This window comes from Triticum aestivum, chromosome 7D (genome assembly GCF_018294505.1).
Source record: "Triticum aestivum cultivar Chinese Spring chromosome 7D, IWGSC CS RefSeq v2.1, whole genome shotgun sequence".
In the NCBI taxonomy this organism is placed as follows: domain Eukaryota; kingdom Viridiplantae; phylum Streptophyta; class Magnoliopsida; order Poales; family Poaceae; genus Triticum; species Triticum aestivum.
The window spans coordinates 90,492,022-90,510,098 of record NC_057814.1 but is presented as its reverse complement, the minus strand read 5'-3'; the positions used below and the strand labels follow the sequence as shown (position 1 = coordinate 90,510,098).

Sequence of the window (18,077 nt, the reverse complement as noted above, 5' to 3'; positions counted from 1 at the left end):
GATAAGCAAGCTACCTTAGTTAATAAGATGGCCGCTAAACTGGATTTCTATGAAAATAAAGATGAAGATCTAAAAGTTATTGATGTGTCCCCTATTAAATCTTTGTTTTGCAATATGAATCTTGATAATGATGGGACTGAATATGACCCACCTTTACCTAGAAGGCGTTCCAAAAATTCAGAGTTTTCAGATCTTGATGCTAAAATTGGTAAAAGTGGGATTGAAGAAATCAAAACGTTAGATGTTGATAAACCCACTATTTTGGATTTCAAGGAATTTAATTATGATAATTGCTATTTGATAGATTGTATTTCCTTGTTGCAATCCGTGCTAAATTCTCCTCATGCTTATAGTCAAAATAAAGCATTTACTAAACATATCGTTGATGCCTTGGTGCAATCTTATGAAGAAAAGCTTGAGTTGGAAGTTTCTATCCCTAGAAAACTTTATGATGAGTGGGAACCAACTATTAAAATTAAGATTAAGGATCATGAGTTCTATGCTTTGTGTGATTTGGGTGCTAGTGTTTCCACTATTCCCAAAACTTTGTGCGATTTGCTAGATTTCCGTGATTTTGATGATTGCTCTCTAAACTTGCACCTTGCGGATTCCACAATTAAGAAACCTATGGAAAGAATTAATGATGTTCTTATTGTTGCAAATAGGAACTATGTGCCCGTAGATTTTATTCTTCTCGATATAGATTGCAATCCTTCATGTCCTATTATTCTTGGTAGACCTTTCCTTAGAACGATTGGTGCAATTATTGATATGAAGGAAGGGAATATTAGATTCCAATTTCCATTAAAGAAAGGCATGGAACACTTCCCTAGGAAGAAAATAAAATTACCATATGAATCTATCATGAGAGCCACTTATGGATTGCCCACCAAAGATGGCAATACCTAGATCTATCCTTACTTTTATGCCTAGCTAGGGGCGTTAAACGATAGCGCTTGTTGGGAGGCAACCCAATTTTATTTTTAGTTTTTTTTGCTTTTGCTTCTGTTTAGGAATAAATCTTTTATCTAGCCTCTGGTTAGATGTGTTTTTATGTTTTAATTAGTGTTTGTGCCAAGATTAAACCTATAGGATCTTCTTGGAAGATAGTTATTTGATCTTGAAGAAATTTCCAGAAACTTTCTGTTCATGAAAACAATTGTTAAAAATCACCAGAACGTCATAAAATACTGATTCCAATTTCTGCTGATCAATAAACAAATTGCCTAGGTCGTCCTATTTTGGCTGAGTTTTTGGAGTTCCAGAAGTTTGCGTTAGTTACAGATTACTACAGACTGTTCTGTTTTTGACAGATTCTGTTTCTCGTGTGTTGTTTGCCTATTTTGATGAATCTATGGCTAGTAAAATAGTTTATAAACCATAGAGAAGTTGGAATACAGTAGGTTTAACACCAATATAAATAAAGAATGAGTTCATTACAGTACCTTGAAGTGGTCTTTTGTTTTCTTTCGCTAACGGAGCTCACGAGATTTTCTGTTGAGTTTTGTGTTGTGAAGTTTTCAAGTTTTGGGTGAAAGATTTGATGGATCATGGAACAAGGAGTGGCAAGAGCCTAAGCTTGGGGATGCCCATGGCACCCCCAAGATAATCTAAGGACACCAAAAAGCCAAAGCTTGGGGATGCCCCGGAAGGCATCCCCTCTTTCGTCTACTTCCATCGGTAACTTTACTTGGAGCTATATTTTTATTCACCACATGATATGTGTTTTGCTTGGAGCGTCTTGTATGATTTGAGTCTTTATTTTTTAGTTTACCACAATCATCCTTTCTGTACACACCTTTTGAGAGAGCCATACATGATTTGGAAATTATTAGAATACTCTATGTGCTTCACTTATATCTTTTGAGTTATATAGTTTTGCTCTAGTACTTCACTTATATCTTTTAGAGCGCGGTGGTGGATTTGTTTTATAGAAACTATTTATCTCTCATGCTTCACTTAGATTATTTTGAGAGTCTTAAATAGCATGGTAATTTGCTTAAATAATCCTAATATGCTAGGTATTCAAGTTTAGTAAAAACTTTCTTATGAGTGTGTTGAATACTAAGGGAAGTTTGATGCTTGATGATTGTTTTGAGATATGGAGGTAATAATATCAAAGTCGTGCTAGTTGAGTACTTGTGAATTTGAGAAATGCTTGTGTTGAAGTTTGCAAGTCCCGTAGCATGCACGTATGGTAAACGTTATGTAACAAATTTGAAACATGAGGTGTTCTTTGATTGTCTTCCTTATGAGTGGCGGTCGGGGACGAGCGATGGTCTTTTCCTACCAATCCATCCCCCTAGGAGCATGCGCGTAGTGCTTGGTTTTTTATGACTTGTAGATTTTTGCAATAAGTATGTGAGTTCTTTATGACTAATGTCGAGTCCATGGATTATACACACTCTCACCCTTCCATCATTGCTAGCCTCTTCGGTACCGTGCATTGCCCTTTCTCACATTGAGAGTTGGTGCAAACTTCGCCGGTGCATCCAAACCCCGTGATATGATACGCTCTTTCACACATAAACCTCCTTATATCTTCCTCAAAACAGCCACCATACCTACCTATTATGGCATTTCCATAGTCATTCCGAGATATATTGCCATGCAACTTTCCACCATTCCGTTTATCATGACACGTCCATCATTGTCATATTGCTTAGCATGATCATGTAGTTGACATAGTATTTGTGGAAAAGCCACCATTCATAATTCTTTCATACATGTCACTCTTGGTTCATTGCATATCCCGGTACACCGCTGGAGGCATTCATATAGAGTCATACTTTGTTCTAGTATCGAGTTGTAATCATTGAGTTGTAAATAAATAGAAGTGTGATGATCATCATTTTCTAGAGCATTGTCCCAAGTGAGGAATAAAAAAAAGAGAAAGGCCATAAAAAAAAGAAGGCCCCAAAAAAATGAGAGGAAAAGAGAGAAGGGACAATGTTACTATCCTTTGCCACACTTGTGCTTCAAAGTAGCACCATAATCTTCATGATAGAGAGTCTCTTGTTTTGTCACTTTCATATACTAGTGGAAAATTTTCATTATAGAACTTGGCTTGTATATTCCAACAATGGGCCTCCTCAAGTGCCCTAGGTCTTCGTGAGCAAGCAAGTTGGATGCACACCCACTTAGTTTCTTTTGTTGAGCTTTCATATACTTATAGCTCTAGTGCATCTGTTGCATGGCAATCCCTACTCACTCACATTGATATCTATTAATGGGCATCTCCATAGCCCGTTGATACGCCTAGTTGATGTGAGACTATCTTCTCCCTTTTTGTCTTCTCCACAACCACCATTCTATTCCACATATAGTGCTATGTCCATGGCTCATGCTCATGTATTGCGTGAAGATTGAAAAAGTTTGAGAACACCAAAAGTATGAAATAATTGCTTGGCTTGTCATCGGGGTTGTGCATGATTTAAATACTTTGTGTGGTGAAGATAGAGCATAGCCAGACTATATGATTTTGTAGGGATAACTTTCTTTGGCCATGTTATTTTGAGAAGACATAATTGCTTAGTTAGTATGCTTGAAGTATTATTATTTTTATGTCAATATTAAACTTTTGTCTTGAATCTTTCGGATCTGAATATTCATACCACAATTAAGAGAATTACATTGAAATTATGCCAAGTAGCATTCCGCATCAAAAAATCTGTTTTTATCATTTACCTACTCGAGGACGAGCAGGAATTAAGCTTGGGGATGCTTGATACGTCTCCAACGTATCTATAATTTTTGATTGCTTTATGCTATATTATATTCTGTTTTGGATGATTAATGGGCTTTGTTTTACACTTCTATATTATTTTTGGGACTAACCTATTAACCGGAGGCCCAGCCCAGAATTGCTGTTTTTTTGCCTATTTTAGAGTTTCGCAGAAAAAGAATATCAAACGGAGTCCAAACGGAATGAAACCTTCGGGAACGTGATTTTCGGAACGAACGTGATCCAGAGGACTTGGACCTATGTCAAGAAAGCAAGCAGGAGGGCACGAGGTAGGGGGGCGCGCCTACCCCCCCAGGCGCGCCCTCCACCCTCGTGGGGCCCACGTTGCTCCACCGACGTACTTCTTCCTCCTGTATATACCTACGTACCCCCAAACCAACAGAAACATCCACGAAAACCTAATTCCACCGCCGCAACCTTCTGTACTCGTGAGATCCCATCTTGGGGCCTTTTTCGACGTCCTGCCGGAGGGGGCATCGATCACGGAGGGCTTCTACATCAACACCATAGCCTCTCCGATGATGTGTGAGTAGTTTACCTCAGACCTTCGGGTCTATAGTTATTAGCTAGATGGCTTCTTCTCTCTTTTTGGATCTCAATACAATGTACTCCCCCTCTCTCGTGGAGATCTATTCGATGTAATCTTCTTTTGCGGTGTGTTTGTTGAGACCGATGAATTGTGGGTTTATGATCAAGATTATCTATGAACAATATTTGAATCTCCTCTGAATTCTTTTATGTATGATTGGTTATCTTTGCAAGTCTCTTCGAATTATCAGTTTGGTTTGGCCTACTAGATTGATCTTTCTTGCAATGGGAGAAGTGCTTAGCTTTGGGTTCAATCTTGCGGTGTCCTTTCCCAGTGACAGTAGGGGCAGCAAGGCACGTATTGTATTGTTGCCATCGAGGATAACAAGATGGGGTTTATATCATATTGCATGAGTTTATCCCTCTACATCATGTCATCTTACTTAAAGCGTTACTCTGTTCTTTTGAACTTAATACTCTAGATGCATGCTGGATAGCGGTCGATGTGTGGAGTAATAGTAGTAGATGCAGGCAGGAGTCGGTCTACTTGTCGCGGACGTGATGCCTATATACATGATCATACCTAGATATTCTCATAACTATGCTCAATTCTGTCAATTGCTCAACAATAATTTGTTCACCCACCGTAATACTTATGCTCTCGAGAGAAGCCACTAGTGAAACCTATGGCCCCCGGGTCTATTTTCCATCATATTAATCTTCCAACACTTAGCTATTTTTATTGCCTTTTATTTTACTTTGCATCTTTATCATAAAAATACCAAAAAAATTATCTTATCATATCTATCAGATCTCACTCTCGTAAGTGACCGTTGAGGGATTGACAACCCCTTTATCGCGTTGGTTGCGAGGTTCTTGTTTGTTTGTATAGGTGCGAGGGACTCGTGCGTGGTCTCCTACTGGATTGATACCTTGGTTCTCAAAAACTGAGGGAAATACTTACGCTACTTTACTGCATCACCCTTTCCTCTTCAAGGGAAAACCAATGCAGTGCTCAAGAGGTAGCACACGGGGTACCGTGATGTACCACAAGATAGAGCGCGTGCGGTTCGAAAGTCCGAAATCCCATAAACCGGAAGTGAAACTAGGGGAGGTTTTGCGAGCGTTCGAAACTTCGCCACGTAAGCCTCCAACACCCCGGGCCACCCAAAAACTCCACCCAAAGCCCCGATTCTGTCAGTCTGCCCCTTGCTCTATATCCACCTAGTCTGAGACCAACATCGCCGCTATACCACCCACTCCTGCGCCCAAGCCTTGCGGGACCTCTGTGGTTCCACCTGGGCGGCAGGCCCACTTTGCCTACATGCCTTCCACCGCTAGTCCGACAGCCGCCCAGGTACCCTCTGCCTCTACACATTGCCGTCCATGGTGGGCACCATGCCAGACAAGTGTCTGGCCAAATGGCGTAGCCAATTTATTGATGCTTTTGTTGTTTACTTCGAAGTAAGTACGATGGATTCAGATGATTTGTACTTGTACGCCGAGTTCATTGATGTTGATGGACGGCTACTTTGTTCCTGAAGCAGCATGCTCTCAATTTCAAAGGATCGGTGAAGGGACAATGACTATTGGATCGACACAGGACACACGAGCATATGATGTTGATGGACGACTACTTTGTCCCCGGTGCGTTATTCAAGACCTTCTTCTGCCGTAAATTAAGGATGTGTCGAACTGTGTTCGGTCGTCTTTATAATGATCTCCTAGGCTATGATGACTACTTCATCTTGAAGAAGGAGGGCATTGGAACCATTGGATTATTTGGTTACCAGAAGTGCATGGTTGCATGGATGCTTGCCTACGGCACAACCACATATTCGTGGGACGAGTATCCCCGGACGTATGAAAGCACATGTCTCGAAGCCATGGTCAGGTTTTCTACTATGGTGGTCAAGGTGTTTGTACCAGACTACCTGCGAGAACCAACTACCGAAGACACCACAAGGCTCATGGCATTGTCAGAAGTAAGAGAGTGGTCTAATATGCTCGGATCTCTGGATTGCATGCATTGTACATGGAAGAATTGTTGATATGCTCAAGAAGGGCAATATCTAGGCCACCACGTTTGGATTTGACACTCTTTCTTGGGGATGCCCAAGTCTCACAATGACATCAGAGTGTTGTAGCGGCCTCCATTGTTTGCAAGGTTGTGTGCGGGAGAAACTCCTGTGTGCAACTATACCATCAATGATCATGACTAATATCTTTCTGCTGGTATCTTTCCTTAGTTAGCGGTCTTCCTGAAGACCATCTCTGAGCAAAGGCGTGATAAAAGATCTTACTTTGCCCAAAGAAAAAGAGTGTAAAAAAGATGTCAAGAGGGGCATTTAGAGTGCTTCAAGCCCGTTTGCAGTTATTTGAGGACATGCAAATCTATAAGTGTAGAGACGGTGTGGTAGGTGATAACAACTTGTGTGATCATGCACAACAAGATTGTGGAGGATGAGGGTGACGGATTCGCCATAATCTGGAATTTGAGCATATGGGTGCTCATATCCAACTTCAAAGCAGAATACGACGATATTTGAGAATTTTATTGAAATGCATCAACAGATTCACCATCGGGGAAGTCATGAGCACCTTCATAATGATCTGATTGAGCATTTGTGGACGCTTCGAGGGGCAAGTAAAAAATGTGTTCGATTAATTTGAATTCAAATATGATATATACTTTATTGTAAAATTTTATGTTTGATTATAATATTTATATATGAATTATTAGTTGCATTTTAAAAATGTGCACATCTTGACTATGGTGTTTATGTTTAATTATTTTAAGTGCTTCAGATATATAAAAAAACCCAGAGATGAACGTTTGATGCATTGGGTTTGATGCCCCCCAAGCTGTTTGTGGACACGGCCGAACATGTTAGCAGACATGTGGTGCCAAATAGAATAAAATAAAATTCATAAATTCCTGAATTTGTTTTGTGCCAAATATTGACACATGTTCTGAGTATTTACGATGAAATTACATCCGTGAAAGTCATGGAGAGAGAAAAATGATGCTCCAAAAGCGGCATTTTCTAAAGCATTTTTGATTGCTGATTTTTTTTGCAGTGACTTTCAGGAATGTCACTCCATGATGATATTTTGCAACCACTGATTTTTTCAAAGTTTATAAAAAATTCAAAATTGTTTCTTACTTTTTCTGAATTTATTGCTTATTGCAAGCTTGTTTGTGCTCGGGAGGAGTTAGGGACTTTCCGCATACCTATCTTTTACTCTCTCCCTTCCAATTTGAACGCCTCAATTCAAAAATCTCAAAAATCAAGATAGATGATGAATGCTGAAATAATATTTGTAGTTTGCAAAAGTAGTCAATTAATGCGGTCATTTTTTCAAAAAATTGTGTTTACCGATACATTAATTTCAATGCATGCATGTGTGATCAATAAATGACCACGAACTTTACATGCATCGGTGAGTCTTCTCAGCTGGTCATAGTGGGGAGTATCATATACTAGTATCATGCATATGATACTAGTGTATGATACTACATCCATAGTGCATAGTATCATAGATGGTTTTATTTATTGCCATGCATGATACATAGTAGCATCACATTTATTATGTTACGGTATGTACTACCTATGTTACTATAAACATCTCTCTCTTCTTTAATTCCATGCCACATAAGTATGTTTGCGAGTTCCAAGTGCATGATACTATTTATCTTAGAGGGTGCTTGATGCAACGGACTTATTTTAGTCTGACTAAAAATAGTCTCTTTAAGAGGCTAAAGTTCCAAGCACCCCTCACTAAAGAGGGGCTAAAACTAGTCTTCAGACTAATTTTTTTTAGTCAGGAGTACCCCTACTAAATTGTGGATTAGTCCTCTCTCTCCTTATTTAACTCCTCTCCTTTAACACATGCGAGTTCTGCATTGGAGGGTTTGGAGGATAATAAATGCTCATTAACTTGATTTTAGTCTCTTTAGTATTTGGATCCAAGCATGGATGAGACTAGCAAGTTTTAGTCCCACTATATTTAGTCATGGGACTAAAACGTATCATGCACCCTCTTATCCCACTATGGCCAGCCTTAATCGTTGCATCCATTGATTCAATGCATCTCGAAATCTGAATATGGGACGGTGACAATAAAAATAAGACTTGACTCCACAAACATGACCAAATTAGTGATGGTACTCCCAAGGAGAGTGAACTATTGGACATTAAAGTCGTACGGTGGTAAATGAGATTAAGTTGATGCATGGACTCGAGTCACAAGAGGAGAAGACTAGCAAGCAAGACAGCAAACAGGTCTCCACTAGTAGTTCGGCTGCTCCTCTGCACGACGCACCGCAGGGAGCAGAGCCGGGACGATACGACCGCTCTGCTTCTCCTGTAAGCCAGCGCGATGCCTTCCCCGCCCTCGTCCGCCGTCATCATCCTCAGCGACAGCGACGACGACGACGACGCGGCCGCCCTCTTGCTGATCGCTGCGGAGCGCTTCACCTCGTCCCTGACCACCCAGGCCGAACTCAAGGCCCTCTGCGAGAAGCACGGCGTCCCGGGGAAGCTCGCCGCGAGCCCCGCCGGCGACCTGCGCGCGTGCTCGCCGCCTCCGCCGAAGGCCGTCTGCGTGTACGCGCACGCGCTGGAGGCCGGGGTGCGCTTCCCGCTCCACGGCTTCTTCTGCAAGACGCTCTCCCACTTCGACCTCGCGCCCGGCCAGCTCACGCCCGACGGGTGGCGCGTCCTGGTCGGCTTTCTCGCCCTCTGCCACGACGCCTCCGTGCCGCCGTCGGTCGCCGTGTTCCGTCATTTCTTCTCGCTCCGAAGCAGGAAGGGCTGGTACTGCTTCCGGTGCAAGGAAGGTGCCGGCGCGCTGGTTACTGGCCTGGGCAGTTCCGAATCCGACGGCGAGTGGAAAAGGGGGTTTTTCTTCCTGACGGCGCCGGAGGAATGGCCGTGCCCCGTTCGCTGGGGCGCGCCGACCGCTAAGATCTCCGCCGCAGGCCCGGAGCTATCGAGCCAGGATAAGAAATCGGTGGCGGATTTGGTGTACAAACACGGCGCGGCAGTTGATCTCCGGACTTACCTCCGCGAGGCCGATCTTGCGGCGGCCTTCTCCTCCAACCTCGCCGGCGCATCACCTCCGCCTTCTCCTCATGCTACTGATGCCAAAGGTAAACGCGCCCCCAACACAGCTCCCCTTGTCCAATTAGCACACAATTTACTGTTGTGGTTCATGCGCCAGGCATTGATCCGTCGGAAGAGAGTGCGGCAGAAACCGCGAAGGTGAACACCGAGCCGGACGGCGACACGCTGCCGTTGTCCGGAAAGAAGAGGAAACGGGGGGAGACCGCTAATGTAGAAGACGAAGTTTGCCGTTCTCCGCTGACCACGCCGCCGCCTGCTTCCCCACCGGGATTGCCTGCACGGCCGTTGTCCGGCGGCTCGGCCGCGGTGTCCGACCCGTGTGCCCGGCGGGGCTTTTTCGACCCGAAGCCACAGCACTCGCCCGTGCCAGACGCACACGACGGCGACAGCGCCGACTGGAAGGTCTCGCAGAAGGTGCTAGAGTGCATCGTCACGCCGTCGCGGGACGACAAGTTCGCGGCGTCGAAACCCACCGACGTCGTCGCGTCGACCTACGTAGCAATGCTCCAGGTATTCTTCCAACCAAATCGTTCGCCCGTAGGTGTGTTCAGACCGGAGGACCCGGATGACATTGTTTGTGTGTGCCGTGCGGCGGCGACGGTGGCGTGCGCAGGCCGCGAACTACGTGTCCTTCTCCTCGGGCTACGCGCTGGACCTGGACGAGAAGCTGGTGGCGCGGGAGCGCGACAAGGTGGCGCTGTTGGAGCAGCTGGACAAGGAGAAGGCGGCGAGGCAGGCCGCCGAGGCGGAGCTGGAGAAGGCGAAGGCCGAGCTCGCGGCGGTGAAGCGCGCAACTATGGAGAGCGCCACGGCGACGGCGGTGCAGCAGTTCCTGGGGTCCGAGGAGTACAAGCGGCGGCTCGACGAGCACGCCGCGGCAGGGTACGAGAGCGGCGCGGAGGAGATGAAGGGCGTCGTGCTCCGGCATTACCCGCGCCTCGACGCCGCCAAGCTGGTCCTGCCGCTTGATTAGCTCATTATGATTATCAGCTTGATGCTTTGAACTTGGAGCCGTTTTTGTTCATCTTCTGTATACATGGGAAACTGCTCCGGAGAACTGCTGAGCCACTTATCAAGTTCATCGTCAAGATTGTTATTGGTTCCCGCAAAAAAGAAGAAAAGATTATTATTTGTGGTGGAAGGTTTGTTCATCGTCAATATTGGTTTCACTCAGGCGTACCCAAACATCCGAGCGGCCTTCCTCGTCACTGTATGCAAAATTGCCTCAAATAACCGGCCTAGGAGCATCTCTAGCAGATCCAGCAAACCGGACCGTTTGCTATAATAATAACCGCCGGTTTGCGTGATCCACCCCGTAAATCCGGCCCGAACAAAGAAAATTCGGCGGCCCCGTAAAAAAAATGTGGGATCCTGCATCCGCGAGCCCAATACTTCTATATGTGCGGGATTCCACCTGATTTTGCCGGATCCCCGGTTGGCGCGAACCCACTTTCGTCGGCTTCACTTCCCGCCTCCCGTCCCGCAGCAGTCGTCGCCAATCCGTCCTCCGACCTCGCCATCCTGCCTCGCGACGTCGGAATTCAGCTGGATGGAGTACCCGTCGCCCTGGGTGCGCCATACCATGCGCCGCCGCTGATGAAGCTATGTACCTAGGATAGGGTCATAGGCCTGACCTAGATACCCTCCCCTAGGACATCATCCTAAAGCCAGAAGCATTCGAGGGATATCATCATCCATTTGACCATAAGCTTTCCACTCGGAAGACTCGAAGTCACTCGACCGCAACAACTATCACTCGACAGACAGAAGATCTAAAGTCACTCTGCACAGCAACGGTCGGACGTTTACTTCATAGACTTAATGATCATTTATGTCACTTTATTACTAGCGTTACCAGTAACGCCATCTCTTTATGTACCTTAAACCCCTTGTAACGTGGGCTGGCTGGGGTCTGGGCGCACTCTATATAAGCCACCCCTCTCCACTGGCACAAGGGTTCGCACCCCCTGTAACACGCACACACGCATAATCCAGTCGACCGCCTCCGGGCTCCGAGACGTAGGGCTATTACTTCCTCCGCGAAGGGCCTGAACTCGTAAAACTCGTGTGTACAACTTCGCCATAGCTAGGATCTTGCCTCCTCATACCTACCCCCCATTCTACTGTCAGTCTTAGAATCACGACAGTTGGCGCCCACCTTGGGGTAGGTGTCTTAGCAACTTTTTGGTGAAGTTGCGATTTTTCCGATTCCCATCATCATGGTTTCCGGCGGTAGATTGGCTGAGGGCCATGAGATCCGTCTCGGCGCGCTCGTCTTCGTTGCCGACGACTCCGCCTGGCTTCAGGAAGCTCCCCTCGACGTCGAGACGCTCCCCGTCCGCGGGGCGACGCATTTTCGCGCCTGCGTCCGCGACATCCTTCTCCGGCAGCCGTCGACCCAGTATCGGTCGGCTCCCGTGGTGTCCTCGCTCCCCGCTGTACGCCGGAGCAAGCGACCCGGTCGGTCGCGGCTTCAACGGTGGGTGAGACACGCAGTGGTCCGTCAGTCGGCCACCCCACAAGTCGCGGCAATCGAGCCCGACGAAACTCTCTACGGCCTGTTCGACTGGCTCCGTCAAGACCGCATCCGAGTGCGGTAGCAGCGATCCCGCGGCTGAAGTCTGATGGTCAACGGATCACGCGGTCCTCCTGGCTTCCCACGCGACGACGGCGGTGATGGTGGCGGCGATCCGTCACGCGTTCACGAGGAGTACCGCCCCGAGCCCCTTTCTTCGCAGCAGAGGGAAGAGCTTCGACGCCGCAATATGGATGCACTTCACACCCCCATCGTTGGAGAAACCCCTGAGGCCCGGGCCTTGGAAGAGGCGCGCCTGGCCAACTTGGCTGAGCGCACTTGACTGGAGAACCTCCAGCATGCTCTCGACGAGCGTGCTCGGCAGCGGGTCCCTGAATCCAGTCAACGACAACTTTTTCCGCCTCAACCTCAGGTATACCGCACTCCGATTCAAAATCTCACAGCAGCGGCCCGCATAGCAGAGTCAATTCAGCCTTCCCAATCGGAGGCTGGCAGAGGTTTGATGCAGATCCAGGCCTTACTCCGGGCGGCCGGAGAGCAGAACACAACAGTATCTCAGTCGCGGAATAGGATTCATAGCAGATCTGTGATGGAAGACACAATTCAGTTGGCTCATAGCCCAAGATCGCCCCCGCGGCGTGAGGGACGTGGGCACCGGCAGGATCAGTACAGAAACCATGAGCAATATGATCACCGACTCGGCCATGATGACCGTCATCGAGTGCCCACACCTCCTCCGAGGAGTGGGTCATATGTGCCTCGGCAGCTTGATGACAGACGCCCTCACAGTGGCAAGCGAAGAGTACCAGTCGACCCGAAAGTGAAACCGGTCAAGGAACATCTTCGACGGTCCGCCGTACAGAAGAGAAAGGCAATTGGTGAGGAACTGGCTCGGCTCTTGGCAGCTGAGTTCATCCGAGAGATTTACCACTTCGAGTGGCTCGCCAATGTTGTCATGGTCCCAAAGAAGGATGACTCACTTCGTATGTGCATTGACTTCAAGCATATCAATCGGGCCTGCCCGAAAGATCATTTCCCTCTCCCCCGTATCGACCAAATCGTTGACTCGACTGCGGGGTGTGAGCATCTGTCTTTTCTAGACGCGTATTCCGGGTACCATCAGATCCGAATGTATGGACCCGATGAGATAAAAACAACTTTCATCACTCCATTCGGGTGTTTTTGTTATGTCACCATGCCATTCGGTCTCAAGAACGCTGGGGCCACATTCATGACGATGATTCAGAAGTGTCTGCTCACTCAAATCAGTCGGAATGTGGAAGCATATATGGATGACATTGTGGTCAAGTCGCGTAAAGGTTCCGACTGGCTGACTGACCTAGCTGAAACCTTTGCCAACCCGAGAAGGTATGATATCAAGATTAATCCATCAAAGTGCACATTCGGAGTTCCTGGTGGAAAGTTACTCGGTTTCCTCGTTTCTTAATGAGGGATCGACGCGAGCCCAGAAAAAGTTGGTGCCATACTCCGGATGAAACGCCCTGTGCGTGTGCATGATGTCCAAAAACTTACTGGTTGTTTGGCCGCCGTGCGTCGATTCATCTCTCGCCTCGGTGAAAAGGCATTGCCTCTTTACCGACTGATGAAGAAATCTGACAGGTTCGAGTGGACTCCTGAAGCTGACGCAGCGTTTGCAGAGCTCAAAGCCCTGCTTTCCACCCAGCCGGTGCTCGCTGCCCCAATCAGCAAAGAGCCTTTACTGCTTTATATTGCAGCCACTGGACAAGTTGTCAGTACAGTACTCACGGTCGAGCGGGAAGAAGAAGGAAAAGCCTATAAAGTTTAGCGCCCAGTGTACTATGTTTCTGAAGTCCTGACTCCATCCAAGCAAATATATCCGCATTATGAGAAGCTTGTCTATGGAATTTACATGACCACGAAGAAGGTTGCGCATTATTTCTCTAACCACTCCATTACAGTCGTCAGCGACGCACCATAGTCAGAAATTCTGAACAACAGAGATGCAACTGGTCGAGTGGCAAAGTGGGCGATTGAACTCCTTCCCTTGGATATCAAGTTTGAGGCAAAGAAAGCTATCAAGTCCCAAGCAATAGCAGATTTCCTCGCCGAGTGGGTCGAACAGCAACTGCCGACTCAGATTTACTCAGAGCATTGGACCATGTCCTTTGATGGATCCAAGATGCTGAATGGTCCCGGTGCTGGGGTGGTATTGGTATCCCCCCGAGGTGACAAGCTCAGCTATGTTCTCCAGATTCATTTTGACTCCTCCAACAATGAAGCTGAATATGAGGCACTTCTGTACGGGTTGCGTATGGCCATTTCACTCGGCGTCCGTCGCCTCATGGTCTACGGCGACTCGGATTTGGTGGTTAATCAAGTAATGAAGGAGTGGGACGTCAGAACCCCGACTATGACTGGCTATTGTAATGCAGTGAGAAAGTTTGAGAAGAAGTTTGAGGGGTTAGAGCTCCATCACATACCCCGACTGAAAAATCAAGCAGTTGATGATTTGGCAAAGATAGGTTCCAAGAGGGAGGCCATTCCCAACAATGTGTTTTTGGAACATATTCATACACCTTCAGTCAGGAAGATCCTTTCACTGAAGAGCCCCCACAACCAAAGAGTGCCACTGATCCGACTGAAGTCGAAGTCCCAGCCGTGGTCGACTTGATCATGGAGGTTTTGGTCATCACTCCCAACTGGACAGTGCCGTACATTGCGTACATTCTTAGGAAGGAACTCCCAGAGGATGAAGAAGAGGCTCGACAGATCGTCCGTTGATCCAAAGCCTTTACTGTGATAAGAGGACAGCTGTTTAGAGAAAGTGTAATTGGAGTCAGCCAGAAATGCATAACACCAGAAGAAGGTCGAGTGATTCTCAACGACATCCACTCGGGGACCTGTGGTCACCATGCGTCCTCTCAGACCATTGTGGCCAAAGCATACCGAGCGGGATTTTATTGGCCACGAGCAAATGAAATGGCGAAAGAAATAGTCGACAAATGTGAAGGTTGCTAGTTTTACTCCAACATGTCTCACAAGCCTGCATCAACCCTGAAGACCATTCCACTCATCTGGCCCTTTGCTGTTTGGGGATTGGATATGGTTGGGCCTCTGAGGACTGGTAGGAGCGGCTTCACTCATGTGCTCGTGGCAGTCGACAAGTTTACTAAATGGATCGAAGCCAGGCCTATCAAAAATCTTGAAGCCAGTACTGCTGTCAGCTTGATACGTCCATTTTGCATCATGCTTTTATATCGATATCTATTGCATTATGGGTTGTTATTACACATTATGTCACAATACTTATGCCTATTCTCTCTTATTTTACAAGGTTTACATAAGGAGGGAGAATGCCGGCAGCTGGAATTCTGGGCTGGAAAAGGAGCAAATATTAGAGACCTATTCTGCACAACTCCAAAAGTCCTGAAACTCCACGGAAGTTATTTTTGGAAATAATAAAAAATATTGAGCGGAAGAAATACCGGAGGGGGCCCACACCCTGGCCACGAGGGTGGGGGGCGCGCCCTACCCCCTGGGCGCGCCCCCTGCCTCATGGGCCCCCGCCCCCTGTTGGCCCTCCGGTGCCCATCTTCTGCTATATGAAGTCTTTCGTCCGAAGAAAAATTATAAGCAAGCTTTCGGGACGAGACTCCGCCGCCACGAGGCGGAACCTTGGCGGAACCAATCTAGGGCTCCGACAGAGCTGTTCTGCTGGGGATACTTCCCTCCGGGAGGGGGAAATCATCGCCATCGTCATCACCAACGCTCCTCTCATCGGGAGAGGGCAATCTCCATCAACATCTTCACCAGCACCATCTCCTCGCAAACCCTAGTTCATCTCTTGTATCCAATTCTTGTCCCTAAGTCTGGGATTGGTACCTGTAGGTTGCTAGTAGTGTTGATTACTCCTTGTAGTTGATGCTAGTTGTTTTATTTGGTGGAAGATCATATGTTCAGATCCTTTATGCATATTAATACTCCTCTGATTATGAACATGAATATGCTTTGTGAGTAGTTACGTTTGTTCCTGAGGACATGGGAGAAGTCTTGCTATTAGTAGTCATGTGAATTTGGTATTCGTTCGATATTTTGATGAGATGTATGTTGTCTATCCTCTAGTGGTGTTATGTGAACGTCGACTACATGACACTTCACCATTGTCTGGGCCTAGAGGAAGGCATTGGGAAGTAATAAGTAGATGATGAGTTGCTAGAGTGACAGAAGCTTAAACCCTAGTTTATGCGTTGCTTCGTGAGGGGCTAATTTGGATCCACATGTTTCATGCTATGGTTAGGTTTACCTTAATACTTCTTTTGTAGTTGCGGATGCTTGCAATAGGGGTTAATCATAAGTGGGATGCTTGTCCAAGTAAGGGCAGCACCCAAGCACCGGTCCACCCACATATCAAATTATCAAAGTATCGAACGCGAATCATATGAACGTGATGAAAACTAGCTTGACGATAATTCCCATGTGTCCTCGGGAGCGCTTTTCTCTATATAAGAGTTTGTCCAGGCTTGTCCTTTGCTAAAAAAAGGATTGGGCCACCTTGCTGCACTTTATTTACTTTTGTTACTTGTTGCTCGTTACCAATTATCTTATCACAAAACTATCTGTTACCTATAATTTCAGTGCTTGCAGAGAATACCTTGCTGAAAACCGCTTATCATTTCCTTCTGCTCCTCGTTGGGTTCGACACTCTTACTTATCGAAAGGACTACGATAGATCCCCTATACTTGTGGGTCATCAAGACTCTTTTCTGGCGCCGTTGCCGGGGAGTGAAGCGCCTTTGGGTGGAATTGGTAAGGAAAAATTTATATAGTGTGCTGAAATTTACTGTCACTTGTTACTATGGAAAGTAATCCTCTGAGGGGCTTGTTCGGGGTATCTTCACCCCGACCAGTAGAGCAAAGAGTTGCTCCTCAACCTACTGAACCTACTGAAAATGAAAATGTCTACTTTGAGATTCCTTCGGGTATGATAGAAAAACTGCTAGCTAATCCTTTTGCAGGAGACGGAACAATGCATCCTGATGAGCACCTAATATATGTGGATGAAGTTTGTGGATTATTTAAGCTTGCAGGTGTGCCCGATGATGTTATTAAGAAGAAGGTCTTCCCTTTATCTTTGAAGGGAGATGCATTGACATGGTATAGGCTATGTGATGATATGGGATCATGGAACTACAAACGATTGAAATTGGAATTTCATCAGAAGTTTTATCCTATGCACCTTGTTCATCGTGATCGCAATTATATATATAATTTTTGGCCTCGCGAAGGAGAAAGCATCGCTCAAGCTTGGGGGAGGCTTAAATCAATGTTATATTCATGCCCCAATCATGAGCTCCCAAGAGAAATAATTATTCAAAATTTTATGCTCGGCTTTCTGATAACAATCGCACCATGCTCGATACTTCTTGTGCTGGCTCTTTTATGATGAAGACTATTGAATTCAAATGGGATTTATTGGAAAGAATTAAACGCAACTCTGAAGATTGGGACCTCGACGAAGGTAAGGAGTCAGGTATGACACCTAAGTTTGATTGTGTTAAATCTTTTATGGATACCGATGTTTTCCGTAAATTTAGCACTAAATATGGACTTGACTCTGAGATAGTAGCTTCTTTCTGTGAATCCTTTGCTACTCATGTTGATCTCCCTAAGGAGAAGTGGTTTAAATATCATCCTCCCATAGAAGTAAAAGTAGCTGCACCTATTAAAGTTGAAGAAAAGACTATCACTTATAATGATCCTATTGTTCCTACTGCTTATGTTGAGAAACCACCTTTTCCTGTTAGGATAAAAGATCATGCTAAAGCTTCAACTGTGGTTCGTAAAAGCAATATTAGAACCTATACACCTCCTGAGCAAGTTAAAGTTGAACCTAATATTGCTATTGTTAAAGATCTCTTGTCTGGTAATATTGATGGGCATGTTATTCATTTCTGTGATGAAACTGCTAGAATCACCAAACCTTGTGCTAAAGATAAACATAGACCCATGGTAGGCATGCCTGTTATTTTAGTTAAAATAGGAGATCATTGTTATCATGGCTTATGTGATATGGGTGCTAGTGCTAGTGCAATACCTATTGACTTATACAAAGAAATTATGCATGATATTGCACCTACTGAGTTAGAAGATATTGATG

General features: G+C 45.9%; 1 protein-coding gene across 1 annotated transcript; it reads left to right on the top strand.

Moving 5' to 3' along the window:
* The first annotated feature begins 8,547 nt into the window (after positions 1-8,547).
* On the top strand, positions 8,548-10,543 carry LOC123166028 (uncharacterized). The gene is made up of 3 exons (XM_044583789.1): positions 8,548-9,428; positions 9,500-9,912; positions 10,016-10,543. The coding sequence occupies exons 1-3, from the start codon at positions 8,657-8,659 to the stop codon at positions 10,373-10,375; spliced, it is 1,545 nt and encodes a 514-aa protein (XP_044439724.1). The 5' UTR covers positions 8,548-8,656; the 3' UTR covers positions 10,376-10,543.
* The last annotated feature ends 7,534 nt before the right edge of the window (positions 10,544-18,077 follow it).

Bases quoted from the DNA above. Each gene is read 5' to 3' on its own strand.
- LOC123166028 (XM_044583789.1), top strand. From the start codon at position 8,657: ATGCCTTCCCCGCCCTCGTCCGCCGTCATCATCCTCAGCGACAGCGAC. The intron at 9,429-9,499 runs GTAAACGCGCCC...TTCATGCGCCAG, and splicing joins TCATGCTACTGATGCCAAAG to GCATTGATCCGTCGGAAGAG. The intron at 9,913-10,015 runs GTATTCTTCCAA...TGGCGTGCGCAG, and splicing joins CCTACGTAGCAATGCTCCAG to GCCGCGAACTACGTGTCCTT.